The 21,742-nt window shown below is 47.3% G+C and overlaps 1 protein-coding gene and 1 long non-coding RNA gene across 2 annotated transcripts in view; both read left to right on the top strand.

Annotated features, from left to right (window-relative positions):
* The first annotated feature begins 1,160 nt into the window (after positions 1 to 1,160).
* Positions 1,161 to 3,464, top strand: LOC308047727. The gene is made up of 3 exons (XR_013923062.1): positions 1,161 to 1,180; positions 1,812 to 1,889; positions 3,335 to 3,464. It is a non-coding gene; the product is annotated as an uncharacterized lncRNA (long non-coding RNA).
* A 12,364-nt stretch (positions 3,465 to 15,828) lies between these two features.
* SEC14L1 (SEC14 like lipid binding 1) overlaps positions 15,829 to 21,742 on the top strand; it is a 42,749-nt gene continuing 36,835 nt past the window's right edge. The window contains exons 1-2 of the mRNA XM_080356330.1: positions 15,829 to 15,925; positions 17,525 to 17,615. Coding sequence (XP_080212456.1) covers positions 17,553 to 17,615 — 63 coding nt within the window. The 5' untranslated portion in view covers positions 15,829 to 15,925; positions 17,525 to 17,552. The remainder of the gene's footprint in view (positions 15,926 to 17,524; positions 17,616 to 21,742) is intronic.

The following is a 21,742-nucleotide window of genomic DNA, read 5'->3' as shown; positions in this document are numbered from 1 at the left end:
GACCAGGAAGACATTCCTCGATATTTGTAAATCACTCTGCCTGCGCGTTTACAAGAACCAGAAGAGAAAAAATCACAAGAAAATGAAGAGTTTAGTATTCAGAGCAGGCTCCGGGCAGCACAGCACAGTGAACCAGAGCGCTGAGTGACCTGCCCGGCCACCGTGTATGGTGTGGGACAGGCTGGGGACACAGCCGGGCTGTCGCTGGTGTGGGACAGGCTGGGGACACAGCTGAGTTGTCACCGGTGTGGGGACAGGCTGGGGACACAGTCGGGCTGTCGCTGGTGTGGGACAGGCTGGGGGCACAGCCGGGCTGTCACCAATGTGGGGACAGGCTGGGGGCACAGTTGGGCTGTCGCCGGTGTGGGGACAGGCTGGGGACACAGCTGAGCTGTCACTGGTGTGGGGACAGGCTGGGGGCACAGTCGGGCTGTCGCCAATGTGGGGACAGGCTGGGGGCACAGTCGGGCTGTCGCTGGTGTGGGGACAGGCTGGGGACACAGCTGAGCTGTCACCAATGTGGGGACAGGCTGGGGGCACAGTCGGGCTGTCGCCGGTGTGGGGACAGGCTGGGGACACAGCTGAGCTGTCACCGGTGTGGGGACAGGCTGGGGACACAGTCGGGCTGTCACCAATGTGGGGACAGGCTGGGGACACAGCTGGGCTGTCACCAATGTGGGGACAGGCTGGGGACACAGCTGAGCTGTCACCGTGTCACTCAACCCCTCGCTTGCACCAAGATGCCACGTTGGGGTTTCAGGGGCAGCCTGCAAGCGTGTGGGTGCTAAAGGTGCCAATGCTTGACTGGCTGCTCTTCGCATCCTCCATTCGAATTTGTGGTTTAGGTTTGTCTGTGTGTTTTATAAAAGGTCTGCTAAAAACGTGCTTTTGAAGAAATAAAACTAAGCACTTATCTGTTTTTAATGAGCCATCAGGGAGAAAGCTGTTGCATGTGTGCTGTGGCGTTTTTCTTCTGTCGGGCTATTTATACCTAAGTGTATTGGAGGGAGATTTGTGGTTAAATTGCCATAGCAACGCCGGTCAGGCCGCCTCGGGACGCCACTGGCCCTTTAAGAGACTGCTTGGAGGACCGCGGGACGCGCTCTGCGAGGCGCTCTGGTCTTCGCGTCGTCTCTGTGGATTTCCGGTTCTTCTGCTTCCGGCCGCGTTGGGCCTCGTGGTGGGCGGCTGGGCTGGGCCTTGGCGTGAATGGGGGGCGATGTGGGGGCATTGGGGTGAAGTAGGGGAGCTGGGGACAGTGTGGGGGACATTGGGAGACTGGAGCAGCGGGGTATGGGGAGCAGTGGGGTGTGGGGGCAAGGTGGGGACTCATTGGAGGCTGGGGGCAATGTGGGGGGGCATTGGGGGTGAGGGGCAGGATATGGGGCTGGGGGGTGGATTCGGGGCAGCGGCCTATGGGGTACAGGGGTTGGGGGGCGCTGTGGTAGGTTGGGGGTAATGTGGGCTGGGGGGTGCGGGGCAGGGGCTTGGGATGCGGCTTGGGCTGTCAGGAGGGCCTGGGGGGTAGGATGTGGGGTTGGGAGGAGGTAGGATTGCCGAGATGCTGTGCAGGGGACAAACCCCCCTTGTGTTGCTCTATGCGGGAGGTCTTTGGGACCGTAGGGGGGGTGATGCGGTGAGGGGGGTTGGGGGGAAAGCTGGCGGGGGGGTGGGCAAGGGCTGGAAGGGCCGTGCGCGAGGAGGGGGCTGCGTGGCCAGGGCAGGCCCCACTGACAGTGCCAGCAGGGTTGGGGTGGCCAGACTGGGACCGTTTATTCTGGGGAGTTTTTCCAGCACTTTGTGTGTTGCAGAATTTCCTGCTGAGGAGCCACAGCCCCGAGCGGTGACTGCGGGGGGTACATTGGCCCCTCGGTGCTTCTGTTTGTGAGGTGAGTGAGAATCAGGTGAGCCCTGGGTGTCCCTCCTGGGTGGGGACACGAGGGGGCTGGGGACGGGCTGCTGGGTGGCAGGTCGCTGGCCCAGCCTGGTCCCTGCCAGCCCCCCCCATGCCCCAGATCAGCTCCCGGGAGCCCCGCGCTGGGGTTCTCCCGTGCAGTAACAGGTGTGAGCATCCATGCAGCATTTTGATGGTCATGTATGATACTGCATACAACAGGCTCCTGCCCAGGCCCAGGAAAAACAGCTTTTAGATTCATTCCTTTAACATGTACTGAATCTTCTTTTGAAAATATTCTAGCAAAATTAAACTGACATTGCGCTGCCTTTGTGGACAAGTTTTACAGACGTGGAAAGCAGAACTTGGATATGTGTCTTGTTTATTTTTCCACTTGATTTATCACTGGTACTATCTGAATTCCGAAACTTAGTTCCCCATGTAGCAGGGAATACTGATAAGGTGGTTTCTTTACTTGAACAAATTATAAGGCTTTGTTGGAAGTTGTGTACTTTGCTCGCTGTTATATCTGTGATTTTCTTTGCTGTTTGGTGTTTATCGTACAGCCGGGGAGTTCAGCTGGGGTCACGGCTCAGGCGAGCACGTGCTCTCGCAAGCACAGGAGAGGGAGCAGGGAAGGTCTGCGCTGTGAACCTGGCACCAAAGTCATCCTGGCAAAGATTCTTTGCTAAAAACAAACAAACAAGCAAAAAAACCCAACGAACAAGACGTTTTTGCTTTTCCTGTTTGTTGGGGGTGTCGGTTGGGTGATCTGGCTCACAGTGAGGTCACCCCAGGTGGTTTCTCCAGACTGTGTTTTGCTCGTGGCTGCAGCTGATGGTGACCAGCGAGCTCTCTCCGTGCAGTTTGGGATGAAATGAATGAATATCCTATTGCTGCTGAAATGGGAGACCCTCCCTGTCCCAGCAAAAAGCTTTTGCTTACCCTAATCTGGGATTTCTCGGTCCCATCTCTGAGCAGATTTAACCCAAGCATTTCCCTTTCACTAATGTCGCTCTTCCCTGGGTTACAAAAGGTATTCTTGGCCACATGGGCTGTCAGAACAAAGCATATGGAGCCCTAGATAGGGTGACTGCAAATGTCCTGATCTTAGTTGCACTTGGAAAGTGAACTGTATTTATCATTTAAATTCAAAATTTATGAAGTTTGCTATATTTAAAACTTGTCAGGTTTCTAATAAAGGAGGGAAAAGTTGGATCTAAGTATCTTCTAAGCTTGAAGAATATTAATTCTTAAAATGAAGTTATTTGACCAAGGATTTTCCTGTCAACTAACTTTTAAACAATGAAGCATTTTCTCATTTCAGTTAACACGTAACCATGTGCAGGAGGGCCCTGGGTCACGAGCTGTTTGTGACAGCCTCGTGATGCCTGTGCCCGGTTCTTGCTGCTGCTGAACATCTTGGTTATTTCTTTTCAGGTGGCTGGACCAGAAGATTGTTCTCCAGGATGGTGGGAGTGCTGCTCTTGCAATTTGGTTGTACCTGTGTGGTCTTTTTAGGTTAGAAAAAGTAGTTTTGCCTAACTAGATGGTAAACATAAATAAAATCTGGTTTTCAAACTTGATTTTCTTCCTTTTTTCATGTTTAATACTTTTGTGCGTGAACAGATATTTTAACATGCTGCAAGTGTGTGTACACACAAGCGGGCATGTGGAACTACTGCACTGACATGTGTGACTTGTGCATGGGGTGGTCACACGCTGAGATGTGCAGTGTTGTGCAGCTGTGCTTTGTGCTTTCCATCCTGAATTCAGCATCTCCCCCGTGTGCCAGGCTCCCGTCTCCACTAGAGGGTGTGAAGCTCCGCGGAATGATTGAACTTCACTGAAACTGAAGAACGGAGAGACTCTTTTCCTTTAATCGGCTGCGCGGGCAGCAAGGCCAACGGGATTACGTTCCCGTTGAAAATCCCCACTCTGCGTTGGCAGCAGCCCAGGTTGCTTCTGCATTATACAACCACCAGCCGTGTGCTCCGTGTGGTGGTGCTTGGCCCTGGCCGGTGCGGTTCCTCACCAGCAACGTGCCTGTGCACCGGGGGCAGGCAGCTGGTGCCCAGCAGCAGGTACAGCTGGTGACGGCCTCCAGCGCTGGTACCTGGAAGAGGTGGCCTGGGGGGCTTATTTGCCTGTGCCGAATTCCCTCTCCTTGCACCTGGGTAGTAAAATGTGCCTTTGCTAATGGCAAGTAGTAACTTTACACTGGTAACTGCTGTGTTGTGTGTGTTCACTTGCTGCAGGAGCCGCGCAGGTCACAGTGGCCATGCTGGCTGCTTGGCTGAATACAGGATTTCTTTCTAAATTATCCCTCTTAAGTGTCACCTTAGTGAATTCTGAACAGAACCGAGCCCAGCAACGCCTGCTTTGCTGCAGCACTCACTGTGCTTGAGGAGTGTCTGGTGGAGAGATGCTGGAGCGAGCTGAGAGAAGGGAATGGAGCTGGTGAGGGGCTGGAGCACAAGTGTGATGGAGCAGCTGAGGGACCTGGGGGTTCAGCTGGAAAACAGGAGCTGAAGGGAGACCTTCTGATCTCTGAACTGCCTGAAAGGAGCTTGGAGCATGGAGGCTGTTGGCAATGTGAGGGCAGCTGCAAATTCTGTGTGAGTTGCAGAGAGACCCAGGAGTGGTGCTGAGGGTGCTGGTGATATCAGTGGGTTACACCCACACGCAGTCCTGGGGTGCTGTCACCAGGCTCCAAAGTGATCCTTCCCCAGCTCTCCAAGCACATGCCATTTATTTTTCTTCTCCAGCTGTGAAGGAGGTTATGTGCAAAGTGCTCTGGCCACCACTGTGGCTCCGTGTTTTTGCAAACACAACCCCAGCATCGAAGCGCGAGTAATCGTTTGGAGGAGTCTGCTCTGCCATTTGCACCCTGCGTGCTGCGATAAGGTTGAGCCATGCACTTGTTTGTGCCGTTTGCGAGCTGTTCCTTCCTGAGCAGGCAAGAATAGCTCATCTCATGTATACACAAGTCTCCAGAGCAATGAGTTATCTGCTTGGACGTGCACCCTGTGCTGACAGCGAGCCGGGAGGAAGCATGTTTTGTTGGAGCAAGGCCTTTGCTTGCTGGAGAGAACATTGCTCTTTGGCAGGTCATGGTCCCGGAGGCTCTCCCAGCCTTATCCTGCCCCGGGACAGTGTGGTGCCTTTGCTCCCTACATTTCCCCAGATCTCTGCAGGTTCTGATCCATCTTTGGCTCCATCAGCCTCCTTGAAAATAGCTCTGGGGATGGGAGCAGCTCTAATCCTTTGCATGTGTGGGTGGGCTGCCCTGCTGCAGCATCAACTTGTTTTTCCCGCCCCAGGCAGCTTAGCTCCCCATGGCTCTTCACGTATGTTCTTGACTCCCTGTTTCCCAGCGCATGTGATGTCTCTGCTGCATTTCACCCTGTGCCCTAACATGGTTTCTCTGGCTGCTCTGGGTACACGGGACAGGAGCTGCAGCGTCGCTGTGCTTGGCTCAGGCTGCAGTACGGGGAGCTGATGCAACTCACTCTTCTGGCAAAAAATCATTTTATTGTTGCTGGATTAAAGCCAGGCTGGCGCACAGAAGGTCCTGGTGAGCTCTGGGTGAGGTGGACCTCTGTGTTTTGGCAGCACCAAGCCCTTATATCAGCTCTGCAGGTTGGGGAGCTCCAGCCTCGCTGGTTCTGCTTGTCCGAGCCTGCTGCCCATGCATGACATCTCGGTTTCTCCATTTCTCACTGGTGAGGTCATGTTCTGCGCATCCCATGGCTTCTTGGAAAAAGTTCTGCCCATTGTGATTTTGTGGGGGAGTTTGGGATCTGTTCTGAGCTCTTCTGCAATGTAAACCCAGGGCAGTGAGCACAGAAACTGCTTGCAGACTTCTGCTTCTAACCACAGAACTGGGGTATTTAGTGACTTCTCAGTAGTTGTTCTTCCTGCAGGGGGAAAATCCTGCTGGGCTGGAGGCCCTGGAGGTCTGGTTGCTGAGGGTCAGCCCTGAGCTCTGCCATCCAGCTGGCAGCATCTGCCCAGGACCACAGTCAGCTCTTCATTGCGAAAGTGGGTATATGTGCACCCAATGCAGAATGGCAGAGTCAGGCCACTTGGGTTTCAGGAAAAACTGCCCTTTCTGACATACAGCTGATTCCTTTTCCCACACAGGGCTGTGATACCATTGCTGTACATGAGGGTCAGCCGTGCACGGTGCCATCCGTGGGGAATTACTGTCTCCTCTGCCGGGTCAGTCCGTGAGCTGGCCAGGAACCAGCACCATGTAGCCACGTGCTGGAGCCCGGCTGTGCTCTGAGGCACCTTCTGCTCCCTCCTCCTCTGCTCCCCCCTTGTGCTGGGGCTGGAAATGCTCTGAGGTCTGTGCCTGGCGGGCTGGACCTTGAGCTGGGGCAGGAATCAGTTAATGCCATCAGTGCGTTATGCAAAGCGTCGAACTTTGCATTGTCGGAAGAGGAAATGTCTGTACTTTTGCTCTGATTCTGTACAGGAATTGGGAGTGTGGAGATTGGGGCTGTGGTCACTTCTGCTGGGTAAACAGCTGGAGAACTGCCTGGTTTCCACCTTTCCTCCCTCCCCACCACCCCTGGAAGAGGCTCCAGCAGCTCTCTTAAAGTGTGACAGCTGGGAACCGTGTTAGCAACCGCCAGCTCGAGCCAGATCCTTCCACTCGGCATCACTCAGCTTTTAGCGAAGGTTCACCTCTGCTAAGAGGCTGCTTTTAGCTGCTCCCTTGAGAGCTGTTTCTCAGTCTGGCTGTAGTACTGGTCCTCCTTCAGCAGCAGATAAACCCCTGGTTTACTGCTGGAGGGACAGCACAGGCTGCGGGAAGGTCAAGTGCTGGTCTGACCCTGGGGAACGGACAAGGCTGGGCTGGGCACAGCCTGAGCATCACTTGGGCCCTTCGTTCCCCCCCATGCTAAGGTTGCATGACAGGAGTTATTTCAATCACTGTGTTGTGACGACGAAGGGACAGGACAATCAAAGAAAGCTTAAAAATATGTATATATTTCTAAGCTGTAGCTAAGAAATCTGCCATGGCTCCCATTTCGACCTTCCAGCCAGAGGTGAGCAGGCTTAATTTGACAGCTATTTCTTAAATATTTAAAAAGCTGCCTGGAATAAACTGAGTGCTTCCGAGTAGTGACCTAAATTCCACTTGCTGTAAATTTCATTAGAAAGTGGATTTGTGTGCCTGCCAGGAGCAGGCCACTTTGCAGCTTCATTGATCTGCCCAAACCATGTGCTGTGCAAGTGCCTCCCTCAGCAGATTTTTAAAGAGCTGACTGCTGCATGCTACTATCCCAAAATGGGGCTTGTTTCCTTGCTTTTCCCCTCCCTTCCTCTTTCTCTTTTTTTTTGATTCCTGGTGCAAATGCATCATTTGTTTACTAATCATGTTGCATCGTTAACAGCACAGAGTCATCCCACCAGCTGTGTGGGCAAGGATGTAGCAGCTAGGAAGGAAAATATCACTCTACTTTAGCTTGCCTGATGTGCTTTCATCTCAAATCCCCATCTCGTCCTGTGGAGGCCAAAGATTTTTGCAATCCTGGAGGCTGTGTGCACCTCTCTCCTCTCCAGCAAGATAACCTGTGGCTCTGATGCCACCTCTCAAAGAAGCTTCCTTCCCTTCTGCTGTCCCCAAAGTGCTGTCTACCCCGTGAAACAGGATTTCGGATCCTGTGGAGAGGTGTGATGGTAGCACAGATGGTATATACTGAATCTTGCGCAGGAAGAACGTCTGTGGACATGTGGCGCTGCCAGACCTGTGGATACACGAGCAACATGCATCTCTCCACGCCTGAGCAGGGTCACGCAGCTGATGCTGAATCCCCTTCTGTTGGCAGTGAGTTTGCAGCCCACCTGCCCAGGGTGAAGGCCGTGGGGGGCTTCCGTGCAGCCACCACGGGGACACAGGGCCTGTGCAAAGCTACAGCTGCTCCCGTGTTGTCAGATGTGGGGCAGTTGCCTGGTTGAGCTGAATTAATGGGCAAGGGGAAAGGTGGTGTGTTCTTGTAGCCCTGAAGTTGTTCTCTCTGACAACTGATGCTAGGACCTGAGGGAATGACAGGAAGATGTGCCAGGGGAGGTTCAGGTTGGATATGAGGAAAAGGTTCTTCACCCAGAGGGTGCTGGACACTGGAACAGGCTCCCCAGGGAGGTATCACAGCCCCAAGCCTGACAGTGTTCAGGAAACATTTGGACAATGCCCTCAGACACACGGTGTGAATTTTGGGTTTGTCCTGTGCAGGGACAGGAGTTGGACTCGATCCTTGTAGGTCCCTTCCAACTCAGGACATTCTATGATGCTAAATTGGGTACACAGCCATGGCTCTCCCATGGGAACCCAGTTCTGGGGCTGTGGGGAACATGACATCCCTGTCCCCTGGACACTCCTGCTTTCGTCTCTGCACAAAGCTGATGGTCTTAGGGACCTCTGGGCTGGAATAGGCCAAGTAACAGCACAAAACCCAACGTGTTTTGGAAGCCCCATGGCCTCACCTTGGTTCAGGGAGGGTTGTGTGCAGAACAGGCTGACTGCGGCTGAGGCAAAGCAGCAGAAAATAAGGGACTAACCCACAACCCTGTCCTGTGGAACAATGTGCCGGCACCCAGCAGGGGTTCTGGGTTTTCCTCAAGCGCCTCTGGAGATGGAGCCTGTGCAGCAGGGAGCATGGCAGGGACTGAAAATACCCTAAACCCAACGGGAGGGGTGGCTGGTGTCATCGTGGTGGGTGGAGAGAAATACCACACTTTTCCAGCTGTTGTCTGTGCATCTTGCTTTTGGCTGAGCATTGGGAAGAGGGGGTTAAGTGAAAAATGAAATTTCTCTCTATCTCCTTCCTTGCTCTCTCTCATCTCCGCCAACAGGAGCTGAACATGGAGGAGGATTTTTTTTCTATATTTAGCTTTGGAGAAATTGCTATAACTAATCGGCTTTAGGATACTGGGCACTCTCTTTTATTTTATCTTTTCCTGTCGCTAAGACCTTGTCATGTGGCCGTGGGCTGCGGCTCGCTGGCTCTGTTTGCTGGGCTCAGGTTTTTGGTTTTGTTTGTTTGATTTGGTTTGTTTTGTTGCTTTTTGTTGGGGTTTTTTGGTGTGTTGGGGGGTGTGTGGGTTTTTTTTTGTTTTGCTTTTTGTTTTTTTTCATGGAGTCAATTAATAACCCATAAAAATAACACCTCCAGCTGTTCCACTTGCAGCTGCCAGACTGGAGTCTAATTACCAGGCCTTGGATCCCAAATCCTGCTTTGCATGTAAAAGTGCCAGTGAACAGGAACAGGCAGAAGAGATGGCAAAGCAAAAAAAAGGAATGCGGTTTGGGGGTGCTATTTTTAGCCTTTTCAAGCCAAATGTAAAAAGACCCTTAGGCTGCTTGTGTCCTGCTGAATCTGATCGTATGCACAATATTGTTCCCATAGCACAGCGCAGCAGCCGGGGTGGATTGGGTTTTATTTTTGGCAGTTAGCTTGACTACTTTTAAAACCTCCTTCTGGGTTAGTTTGAGCAGTGCGGTGTTGATGTGGCTTACATCCATGTACTAATAACATTTCTTTTGCAATTACATGTAGTTCTCTGTGTGTTGCTGAATGTGCCAGGGCTGGATGTGGCCAGGGCAGTGATGGGGAGGGAAGGGACACAGTTGTTCACCCAGTGCAGAGCTTTTATCTCACAGAGTGGTGGCAAAGGGGTACCCACTTCCCCTCAGAAAGTACTTTCCTACCGTCTGAGATACAAAATGAATTTAGAATCATAGAATCACAGAATCATTGTGGTTGGAAGGGACCCTCAAGATCAGAGAGTCCAGCCGTAACCTAACACTGGCACTAAACCATGTCCCCAAGAACCTACACATCTTTTAAACCCTCCAGGGATAGTGACTTCACAACCCCTTCTGTGAAGAAATTTTTCCTAACATACAACCTGAACCTTCCCTGGCACAACTTGAGGCCATTTCCTCTCTGTCCAGGGAGTTATACTGAGGCATATTGGTTCTTTTCATCATTGGGCTCTTGTGTAAATCAGACTCAGGCTGGTTATGACCAAAAGCAAATCAAACAGAACAGCTGTTTGTTAGCTAATTTGAAATACTTAATGGTCACACATTAGTCTAGCTACCAGCTTGAAACCACAAGAGCAAATGGGCTTCCCGTGCTGGAGATCATCCCCTTCATTAAACCAAGTTATTTTGAGACTGCTATTTGATTCTGCCCCCAGAAAAATCTCCTCCACGTCCCACTTGCACAGGGGTTGCAGAGCCAGTGCTTGGCTCAAAAGGCATCTCCACCTCTTCCTTCTCTGCTCAGGCTTCCCCTGCTCTGTGTTGACAGCCATGAGAGCCAGAAGGTGTTCAATACATCATCTCCCATCCCAAGAGAGATGGAGCTAAACTCTCGGTGGGTATCCCTTCAGTGGAGCTCTGCTACCAGTCCACTTATGCGGGGACAGAGGATGCTATCAACTCCTGTTCAGTCTTGCCTAGCAAAGAGATTGCTTTCCATCATGCGGTACATTAGCCAAATTGATTCCAGGAGGGAGAGTCAGCCAGTGGTTCTCGAAGCCGAGACAGATTAATGCTGTGGCCACGTCAAAATCAGCAGAGCAGCTGCCTGCAGCGTGCCAGCCCTCGGCTCAGCGGTGATGCTCTCCGCCTCTCGCTTTCCAGGAGCACTGAACTCCCTGGAATCAGTGACACAGATAATTCAATCAGAAGGAACATCTGTCTCTAAATTGCGCTCCCCGTTCAGGCTGCTACCGCTGCAAGTGGGTGACATTTTTAATGCGTCTTGCTTGCTTTCTTTAATCTCCCAGGCACAGGCGCGCCTGTGGAGCACAGGAAGGTTCCTGCCCTGTGACGAGGAAAAAGAAATTAGCAAGCAGATCGAGCGTGGATAGCAAATAATGAGATTGCCTTGGATAACAGGACCAGAATTCATGCAAAGAATTCTGCTGATCAGATAAGCAGCATTGCTATGGCCTGCAAGTAGCCTTATGAGACTTCTGTTTCTCAAATGTTTTCTAAGAGATCCTTGGATGAAGAATTCTGCTGATCAGATAAGCAGCATTGCTATGGCCTGCAAGTAGCCTCATGAGACTTCTGTTTCTCAAATGTTTTCTAAGAGATCCTTGGATGAAAGCAGCCAGCACAGGTCCGATCCACAGATTTCAAAAATAAACCCCGAAATAGCTATCCTGGTAGTTATTTTGGTGTGCAAGTGCCTTGTAATGATACGCCTCATTTTCCTTCAGGCATGGGAATAAGCTGTACAGAAACACACGTTTTTCTGCTGGCAGAGCAGCCACAAAGGTGGCTTGTCCTGACGGAGCTCCGGGGAAAGGGTCCAGTGTTTGCCCACAGGGTGCAGATCCAGGACTGGAAGAGTCAGTGTGTACTTTAAAACAAGCTGGATTTGTAGAATATTTTTAATACTAAGGGATTGTTGTTGTTTTTTTGTTTTTTATTAGTCCTCTGGTAATATTAAAAAAAAAAAAAGAAAATAAACATTTTACAGGCAAACAGGGACAAAGCCTATACCTAGTGAGCAAACCAACAGCTTGATGCAATGCTTGTTGAAGCAGATGAGAGTATTTGTACTGTCAGACTCATTAGAAAGAGGGATAGTAAACAGCCTTTGTTTTTATTTTCACAGGAAATTTACTCATCATTTCATTTGCTATGCCTCTTGGCTGAGACTGATATTTTTCTAAGGATTAAAAAGTGTCATTGACAAACTGATTGGATTCGGGCAACGCTTCAAGTCACCTGCGGAGAGGACTGGTACAGGTTGTTTGCAGGTACCAGGCGGCTCCCAGGCAGTGCACACGGGCACAAGGGGCATTTCCAATGGCAATTGGGAAAGCTGAGCATTCCCAGCAGCCCAGTAAACCCTTCCTTGCTTGCAACTCCACCTCTGTGAATTTTGAGTGCGACATTTTCAGCAACAGTAAACCACCCCAGTAAATAAGTTATCATCCGAGGGCTTTTCTCTTTATACTGGAAAAAAGCTGGTGGTGGGAGTTCCCTTTGACATTTTGCCCCAAACCCCCGTGTCACCTTCTGATGTCTGAGGGATAAAATAATTTCATGGAAGCCCCAAAGGGTGTTTCTGCCTCCTCATACTTCTCCAAGAAGACTGTGCTATCAACCTCTTGGATGTCAAAAATATCCAACATGGGTATTAGGATGAGCATTGGATTTGCAGCTTCATCCGGAATATATGCTGTGCTAGCTCCTCACACTTGAATTATTTCTGTACCAGCAGCCCCCCTGTACCACCTGCTCTCTTTTGCTTTAGCACTGCACTGCCTGTGAGCGGTGACACCAAATCCAACGCAAGAAGCCTCGTATGTTATGGGCTCAGCAATGAGAGGCTGTGAATAAGGGCTGGGATGCTTTCCGCATGCTCATCCCACGTCATGTATTTTATGAATCGGGACTTGGTCCTGTTGCTAATGTTTGTCTACGTAACCTTTGCTATGTCAATGGTGCTCTGATGTCAGCTGCTGGAGTCCAGGCGCTGGCAGCTGGTGTCTCTGGCCAGCTCCCAGCCTACAATTCAATTTTCCCATCAGTCACTTCAGGAGAAAGGAAAAAAAAACACGTTCCTGACTGTTTGTGGCATCAAAGCAGAAAGAGTTCCAGGCTAGAAGGCCATTTAAGGCTTTTCTACACTATGACATACCGGAAAGTTCAAATAAATAATAGTATAAAGTTAATAAAACTTCACTTACACTGCACTAAACTGTCGCCAGTTTAATCCCAAATAAGAATCTCAGCACAAGAGTTTAATGCTTTTTAGGTTTTGTATGGTAACATCCCTTCTCTGAAGATGGCTATTCTGGAGGTGTTTTACCCTATTCCCAAATCCTCAAATGGTGGAAAACTATCGCAGAGCTGCAAGGCAGCAGAGTTTGGGATCATGGGATCGCCCTGGTCTGATTTCTCATACCGACTTACTGCATGACTTTTCCTACAGCCTTTTGTGAGCCTCAATATTTATATCTGCCTGTTGGGATTATTAGTATCTTCACCTGCCATTACAAAGGGTTTTGAGATCTCCAGAGAGATATATGGAGAGACATCTCCCCCTGTGCACCATTTCCCCAGCATGGGCTGTACAGGGAGATCTAAAAAATATGTACAGCTGTTATAGTCAAGCACATTCTGGTATGTGTCTGGAGGACTCGACTTGGGTGTCACAGCTACTTTGGTTTTAAGAGTAAAGGAATTCACACCACCTCATATCCAGCACTACCAGGTACTGGCTCCCTAGACTGACAAGGGAAAGGAAAAGTTGTGACATCTGCTTAAGTAACTACAATGTGTTTAATAAGAACTGTGTGTAAACCGGAATCGTATGTCCCCAGGGCACAACCCTGTCTTATGAGTAGTTTGTCAGTCATCATGTTTATTTTAGCTGGAAATGTTATCATTTGGAACATTTTTCATAGTTTTAAAGGTTTAGAAAGCAGGTGTTTATTTCAATGTATGCAGTGGTACATTACAAATTCCACTGACTCAGACGGGACTGATTTATTAGGGAACGGCTCTTGAAGAACGTCAGTATATCTGAACTCAGGTTTTCATCATACTGTTAATAAACATATAGCTTAGCAGCAAGACCTTGAACAAATGGGTGTTCTTTCTTTTTGAGACCTCCTAAAAATCTCCTCTCTTTAGTACAAAAGCTGTGAAGATGAGACCCGCTGGACATTAAGAAGCCAGGACCACTTCACTTTTACTCACTCTCTGGGATGCAAACAAAAGAAACCGGAGCAAGTCCCTGCCTGCTGGAATTCCATGAGCTTGCACTGAATTACAGCAAAGCCCGGAGGCGTTCTGAATCTTTTCTTGTATACCTGCTCCCAGGCAATTGTGCCTTAAGTTAGGTATTAATAACAATAAAAGGTTGGCTACCAATAGTTCTCATTAATTTCCATGGCAATATTGCCTGAAACACGATAAATGGCTGGGTTGTGTAACTGAAGTTTGTAACGTGAAGGAATGCAATCCAGGAAAAGTGCTCAAGTGGTGGGGAGTGACCGACCTTGCATAACCTCCCTACGGCCCAACTTCCCATCGTATTGAGCAAGCTGCATTCCTAATCTTCTGAAAATACTGAATGGTTTGCACTTTCAGCCTCTGGCCTCTGGCCTCCAGTTTTCAGCATGCCTCACAGCTTCTTCAACATTTCACCCATCCATTTATTCATGTAGATTCCTTCTAACGATGCACTGGTGGAGCTTCCATAAGAGAAGATGTAACAGGAATCTAGACAATGATAGAAAAATTTTTAAACATACTACTTTCCTCCTTTGTGTCTATCTTGTTCAGATTATTGTTTCTGCAGGGAACAGGTAAGACACTTATCACCATTTATTTAGGCATTAATTTATTGACTTTCACCTTAGTGCTTGCACTTTAACGATAAACTTCAAATACCCTTAAAAGTCCAAATAAAGCTTTTCTACTTATACAGATATTTGGTTTAGTAGCACAGTGGCAGTCAGCAAGAACTTAAACGTTTCTCAGAATCTGAAGCGAGAAATGTTATGAACAAAGAGGAATCTGAGTGGGCGTAAATTCCTCACCCTGCTATGCTGGTAGGATTGTATCTCAGGCTTTCAGAGCAGGGAAAGGATGTTACAGGCATAATGGCAGGGAATATCAATCAGATAACTAAATGTAATTACCTGGTTACTAGATTAACCAGTTAATTTCGGCTACATGAAGGAAACGAGCCAAGTTCCACAACAGAAATCAGATTTAAAGAAACACTGTCTCACACATTAAACAAATTCTTGTAAGGACTAGTTTCAGATTGGACAACAGTCTATTCTCAACTTAGTTTAAAAGACACATGGTTTGAGTAGGAAAGAACTGTAGCTGAATCATTCATTAAGAGTAACCACAAATTCGGCTTTCTTAGAGAAAGAATCGTACGAAAAGGACAGGATAATGACTTTAAGTTTTAGTAGAAAGATTTATTTTCTGAGGGAGTAAACTGGTATTAAAGCACGTTCTGGGTGAAAGGATTGCCTTAATAGAGTCATTGAAGGAAACAAAGGCACGGACCCTTAATTTTCAAGTCCTTATTTTAACACAGTTCGTCATACACTAGTGCTGTATGAAACATAATTGCATTTATTCGGTTTAGTACATCATAGTTAAACCATGCTAGATGTGGACTAAGAATTATCTCAGAATTCTTTCAACTCTCACCACCCCCCCATCATGTCCAACCTGGCTGCCTCAGACCAGCATTGCCACCCAACCTTGTCCCCTCCTTCTGACTGTACCAAACAGCCCCTCAGAGCCCCTGGGGCCCCAGGAAGATGTGCCAGGGGAGGTTCAGGTTGGACATTTGGAAAAGGTCCTTCACCCGGAGGGTGCTGGACACTGAACAGGCTCCCCAGGGAGGTGTCACAGCCCCAAGCCTGACAGTGTTCATGAAACATCTGGGCAATGCCCTCAGACACATGGTGTGAATGCTGGGGTTGTCCTGTGCAGGACAGGAGTTGGACTCAATGATCCTCGCAGGTCCCTTCCAACTCAGGACGATCTATGACCTTCTATCCGCTGAACCCCGTCAGTGAGGGGAGAAACGAGGGGTTTGTGCTCAAAGCGCTGCTCAGGGCGGCTGAGGGAAGGGCAGACGCCCACACCGCGGTGACCTCTCCCGCCCTTGGGGCTGCCTGCGCCCCTCTGAGAGGGACACGGGGACCCCCACCCGGCGCGTCCTCAACTGCCTGCTCCCCACACCGCGCATGCGCCTCCTATCCCCCACCTACCCCCCCGCCGGCCAGCGCGCAGGCGCAGGAGCAGCGCGGGGTGAAAGCGCCCGCACACGCCCCCGCCTCCCCGCTGCGCTATTACGCATGCGCGACGCCCGGCCGGTTGCCAAGCCCCGCCCACGCCCTGTCACTACTAACAACAGGCGGCAGCGGCTCGGTGCCTGCTCCCCGCCGGAACCGGCGCTGCCCCGCGCCGGCATGAGCCCAGAGCCTGGCCGGCCGTCGTGACGGGAGGCGGTAAGAGTCCCGCGCGGTGCCTGCCCCGGCTTTCCCCTGCCCGCCGCTTTCCTCTGCCCCACACACCCCCCGCCGCCCCCTCCCCTCAGCCCCGCCGCTGCTGCCCCTCCAGGCGAGTTCCCCGCTCACCGTCGGTTCCCCTCAGCGCTAGCGGCCCGCGCGGGGAGCGCGCCCCGTGAGGTGGTGGTGAGGCGGGGGGTACCGGCCCTCAGGCGGGTCGCAGCGGCCGCTGGGCTCCCGTGTCCCCCGGGGTGGGCGGCCCTGCCCGGGTGCCTCCAGGGGCAGCGCGGGGCTGTCACAGGTGTCCCAGCCCCTCCCGGAGTGTCCGCCGGCGCTTCCCCGGAGCGTCCCCGGGCTGGCCCGACCTGGCCGGGAAGGGGCTCGGCGAGGCGGCTGGTGGAGTGAAACGTTGACTTTATTTGTTGTGTAACTCTTTTTGTCCAAAGATTAGTAAGGTTTGTGGCTTTTTTTTTTTCTTGTAGCTGATTCAGGTGTTTTTTTTTTTTTTAATAAAATGTAGGGTAGTCATGGGTAAATTCCTTTCTTGAATAGGATGTCGGGTGAACTTTCTTGTGACTGTTGAATTTATTGTTGGCAGCTTCTCGTGTCTGCGGTGCCCATCTGCCGTGCTCCGTGGCTGGAGTTGATAACACTTTCCAGAATCACTGTAAATAATGTGAGAACACATTTAAAAAAAAAGAGAGAGAAACTGAACTTATTGTAATAAAACCATTTTTCACTAAAATGAGTCTGGCAAGCAGCCCATGGTGTCATCGGCAAGTGCTGCTGCCAGGATTTTTTCAATAAACGTAATTGCATTCACGAGAGTTCGGGTCAAACACTTCGCTGTGGAAAGCAGATACAAAGCCATTGGAATAGCTCCTGTCTGTTTTTCTAGTATTTGTTGTGATGTGTTTGGTTTTTTTGGTGATTGTTTTTGTTTTGTTTTTCTGGCATTATGTTGGAATGTCTGCATTTTCTCCAAGTTTTTCTCCCCAGCTCTCTTAAGTTTCTCTCTCAAAGGTCTTAATTTGATTTGGAAATGATAAAGGCATATATCAGTGTGCTGTAGTGATCCATTTTTTTATATATCTTTCTGAAAACAAGGATTTTTAACACTTTGTATCTTTTTTTTAACCTCCTTTTTTTTTTTGTTAGTTTTCTTTTGTTTTTTGTTTTTTATGCCAGTCCCAATTCAGCTTTAGCTATAAGTGAAGCAGCCTGCTTATGGTGCTTGGGGCCCGAGCGATGCTTTTCTGCCTTTAGCTGGTATGTGTCAATGTTTGGTTCACGGCAGCAGCACAGGAAGTCTCACCAGCCTGATGAAAGAGTCATGAAGTGTGTTGGCGATTTGTTACTAAAACTGGGCTGCAAAATGTGCTAATTTGGTGTCACCTTTGGAAGAAATGAGAAGTCATTTCTGACCAAAAATATACTTAGCTTTGTGGGGCTTCATTGCCTTCCTCTAAAAAAAAAAATCAAGGAATTGCGAAGGATTTCCTGTAGAATTGCTAGCATGGTATCACGCACAGAATAATTGTAAAAGATTGGAAATGGCTTCCTGCATCTGACAGATGGTTTTTAAAATTTCTTTTTCAGGTTTGAGTTGATCTTACAAACTGCAGCCATGGTGCAGAAGTATCAATCCCCCGTGCGGGTGTATAAACACCCTTTTGAGTTAATTATGGCTGTAAGTATTCATTTTTGCTGTGATTTTCTTCCTTGATGGTCCATCCCTTGTATTGGTATGTTGTTACTGGGCTCCACTTGATAAGTACTTTAGAACATACAAATCTGAAACGATATACAAAATATGAGAGGTATGTGTTTTGATGGCTTCTTCTTTACCCAGAGTATGTTTTTGCACAATGTGTTCTCTTTTTCTCTCAAAGATAGAATTAATAGATTTATTTTAAAGATAGACCAAAAGCGGGCTCAAAGCATGCTTCCCAGTTAATTGTTGGGAGCAATCTATTCTAGCATGGGAGGGAGTTTCAAGCTCAAGAGAAATGGTTCTGGTTGCCTCTTCGTCAGTATAGAGTTTATAGGACTAGAGAGCACAGAGAAAGCTGTGAAAGCATGGATAGGCCTGAACCAAAGAGGAGAAAGCATTCTGAGCATTGGTAATACTTTGGGGGATGAGGGTAGGGAAAAAAATTGTTATGGAGGCCAGAGAGATGAAGAAAAGGTCTTTTGGGTGCATGGATGCTAATTTGTGTGCTCATGCTACACATGGTAAACAAACAAGAAATGAAAATCCTAATTAGGTTCCCACTTCCTCTCTCCCCTTCTCCTTCCATGTTAGAAAACAAAAAGGAAATTGATATTTGACTTTTTAAGTATGTTCAGCCAAAACCACAGCTGTGTGGTTCTCATGAGTTACAGAGAGCAGTCAGGTCAGCTTCCACCTGATAAGAACAGTTAAAACTAAATAGTAATCTAAATAGTAATTGTTTTGTTTCACTTGCTGAAAATAGTGTGTTTAATGGCTTCAGAGGAGAGTTTTAATAGTGTTCATAGTATAAATATTTAGATAGTTCAGGTGGTTTGGAGTGCAGAGTTCCTTACAGAAGTGATCCTTTGCCAATCACAGGGCAAAAAGGATTAGATCCCTCAAAGGGGAATCCTTCAGTTTCTTTTTATCTTATTCCTGACACTGCCTTGTGTACTACATATGCATGTCTTGCTCTTGCAAGCAACTCAAGGCAGAGAGTGGTTATTTTCATGAGTGGTAAAGAATCTGACCGATATGCTGAAGGTCTTTTAGGACCTTACTACACTTACTGACAGCTGTGCTTCAGTTGATTTCTAATTTGAGTTTGATTGTGAGATCAGCCAACAAAAAAGGGTTTATTGGGTGAAATTCTTTGCCTGCTTGCTGGACTGATGAGTCTTTGCTGTTGAATTGAAGGCAAACATTCTCTTTTAAGTTACTACTTTGAGGATATTTTGTGTTAAAACGCTGACATCAGGATTTTTCACAGTGCTTTATTGGGTGTAATTAGAAACGCTTCTGACTACTAATATTAACTCTGAGTTCCCAAACTGTTCTGTAGCTTGGGAGTAACATTTGAAGAATAATCTTTAACAAATATTAAGTCTTTTCTTACATGAAAGCTTTGTTCTCCTTTGGAAATAAAGAGGCCATGCTACATATGCAACTAGGAGAAAACAATAGCTGAAAAAATAAGACCATGAACTAAGAGGAGAGGAATGTTTATAAAAAGAAAGTCAGCTGAACAGGATGCTTTCTGAGACTAGAGGTTTAGATTAGCGATAATATGATTTATTTCATTTATGTCAGGGCAGTGAGTTATCACTGGAACTTGTACAGAATGTGGTCATGGGATGAACATCCTTCTCCTGCCATGTCGCTTCTGTTATGTTATTGTTTTTTAAAATGTGTAAAGTTCCTGGTGGTTATCTATCAAAACTGGTCACGCGTTTTCTGAAGTATGTAGAGGAATGCCTCCATGAGCCAAATTATTTAAAGAATATATACAGTATATGATAGCTTCATGCCTGTTTTCCCTTGGTTGATGCATAAGTTGATGAAATGTTTCTGGAAGGAGTAGTCCTGTCAAGTTTTATGCTCGCTAAAGTGAAAGTACTATGTTGCATTTTCTCAACAAGAAATGTGCTATAATGTTGTTTTAAATGTATCAGCAGCTGTTGTAAATGAGGAACACATCCTGGTGTATACCAAGCCTGAATTTAAGGCACCTAGCAAACAATTTGAACAATGTGGGGTTTGGTTTTTTTCCTCTGTCCCTTTCTTTTGTATGAGCCCAACCTTTGAGAGAATGTGTCCTCAAGTAGAGGTATAAACCCCCACACTGCACAGCTGCCAGTGAAAAGCCTCTTGGATAAACCCTTGGTTGATGCTGGAGCAGTGTTCTTTATGCTGAGTTGTCTAACAAAGATCACTGTTTCTAGCTTGAGTTTTGTTGTGTGGGATCCCATTTTTGTCCTAAGGTGCTGAGTACTTTTAAAAATTTTATTTGGAAAATCGTCCTCCATTCCCTGAGAGCGTCATGGAACTGAAGAGGTAATTAATTGTTTAGAGTAATAATGAAGATCGCAAGTCTCAGCAAAGCCCATGTGCACTGTAATGATTTCCTGGATGATATATGTTCCAGCTACAAATTGGAACTCATTAAGCCAAACTAGTATTTAGCTTTCAGATGGAGCAATCAGCATAAAATTCTTCTTTTCCATAAACAACAGAGTGAATGCCACTTGCAGAATGGGTCATTTACACTACAGACTTCCTATTTGCCCACTTTGCCTTTCCTGGGTTTCAAAGAGGTACTTGAGGGAGAATCAAGTACAATCAGCATTCCATTCATGCTGCTCCAGCATGTTCTGAGATAACTTTGCTCCATCTCTGAAGGGTGAGTGCAACTATATTAAGACAAAAAACTGGATTTAATTCCACTTTGATCTAAACCAAGATTGACAAGACAAGTGTTTTGCAGATAATTATGAAGATTTTTAAAATAGATGCAGTGAAAACTCTTTTTCTTACTAAGTTGAATTGGTGTTGAAAAGAAGCTTCTCTCCACTGAAATCCAAAAATCATCTATTGAATCCTGATGTATCTTTGTGACAAAATACTTAAGGCACAGTCACTTATCTCAATCTGTAAGAGAACTGGTGAAGTACTGTTGTAGGTAACAAGCTGGGAGATCCGTCGCTGTGTGCTTCTTGTGTCCCTTTATCATTAAAGGCAAGCTACATAAAATCTAATACAGGTAGTTCTCCTGAAGATTTCCTTTTACTGGTGAATTGTGTGGTTCCAGATAATATCTAAGTTGCTTTGAAAACACTGAGAACAGCATGCAAATCTTTTAGCGAAACAATCTCCTGCACTTGAAAAGATTCAAGGATCATAGCTAGAAATTATAACATTTTAGTCTAACGTGCTTACCATGGGCAATATGATTTCACTCAATGGTTGCCAGTGCTGACATGATGACTTTTGGCTGCTCTCTGGCATATCTGTCATAATCAACTTATTGAAAATTCTCTGTGTGTATATATTAAAAAAACCCACACACTGAAAACAACTTGCACAGCTGTTCATCAGGCTGAATAGAATCTCACCCTGTTTTTCCTCCTGTTCATGTTGGAAGTTTACGTAATGCTGGAAGCAGCTGAAGTGTGGAAAAATGACTGTTTACTTAAACTCGTCAAGTTACTAAGGTTAAATATATTGGAGAAAAACTGAGAAGCTGCCTTTATAAAACTTTTAAGCCAATATCAAAAACTGAATCTACAATCTTTAAAGAGGTTTACATTTAAAGTAACATAGGGACTTGCTGAATAAGTAGTTCTTAATGTTAAAAGGCAGTTAAGAACTTGAATCTTGAAGCTTTCTTAATGCACATGAGGCTAAAATTAACTTTGTAGATTCATAGCTCATTTTCAGTCAGCCATGCATTAGATAATTCCCCTTGAGTTTGATTTCCTAAGCAAATTTTAATAATGAATAATCAGCTAATAGGGCATTCCAAAGGCTGGAATTTATGCAAATGGAAAATAAGATTTTTTTTTTTTTTTTAAAGAACCACATTGAATTGAACCATTGACCTGTGTTTTAGCTTCTGGAAGCTCTGTGGAAAACGTATTGCTCTTCAGCCAGTTTAGAAAATGTCCTATTTACAGCCACAAATTACTTGGTTTCAGTAATAAATATGAATAGTATCACAAAGTGAACATGGCAGGTGTGCTTTAAACCTGGCCTGTTATGTTTAGTCAAACTAACAAAGATTTTGAAAACTTGTGGCTTTGTGAAAATGAAGATTTTCAAATCTG

This window comes from Nesoenas mayeri (genome assembly GCF_963082525.1).
Source record: "Nesoenas mayeri genome assembly, chromosome: 19".
Taxonomy (NCBI): Eukaryota; Metazoa; Chordata; class Aves; order Columbiformes; family Columbidae; genus Nesoenas; species Nesoenas mayeri.
This window is presented reverse-complemented; position numbering and strand designations above follow the sequence as displayed.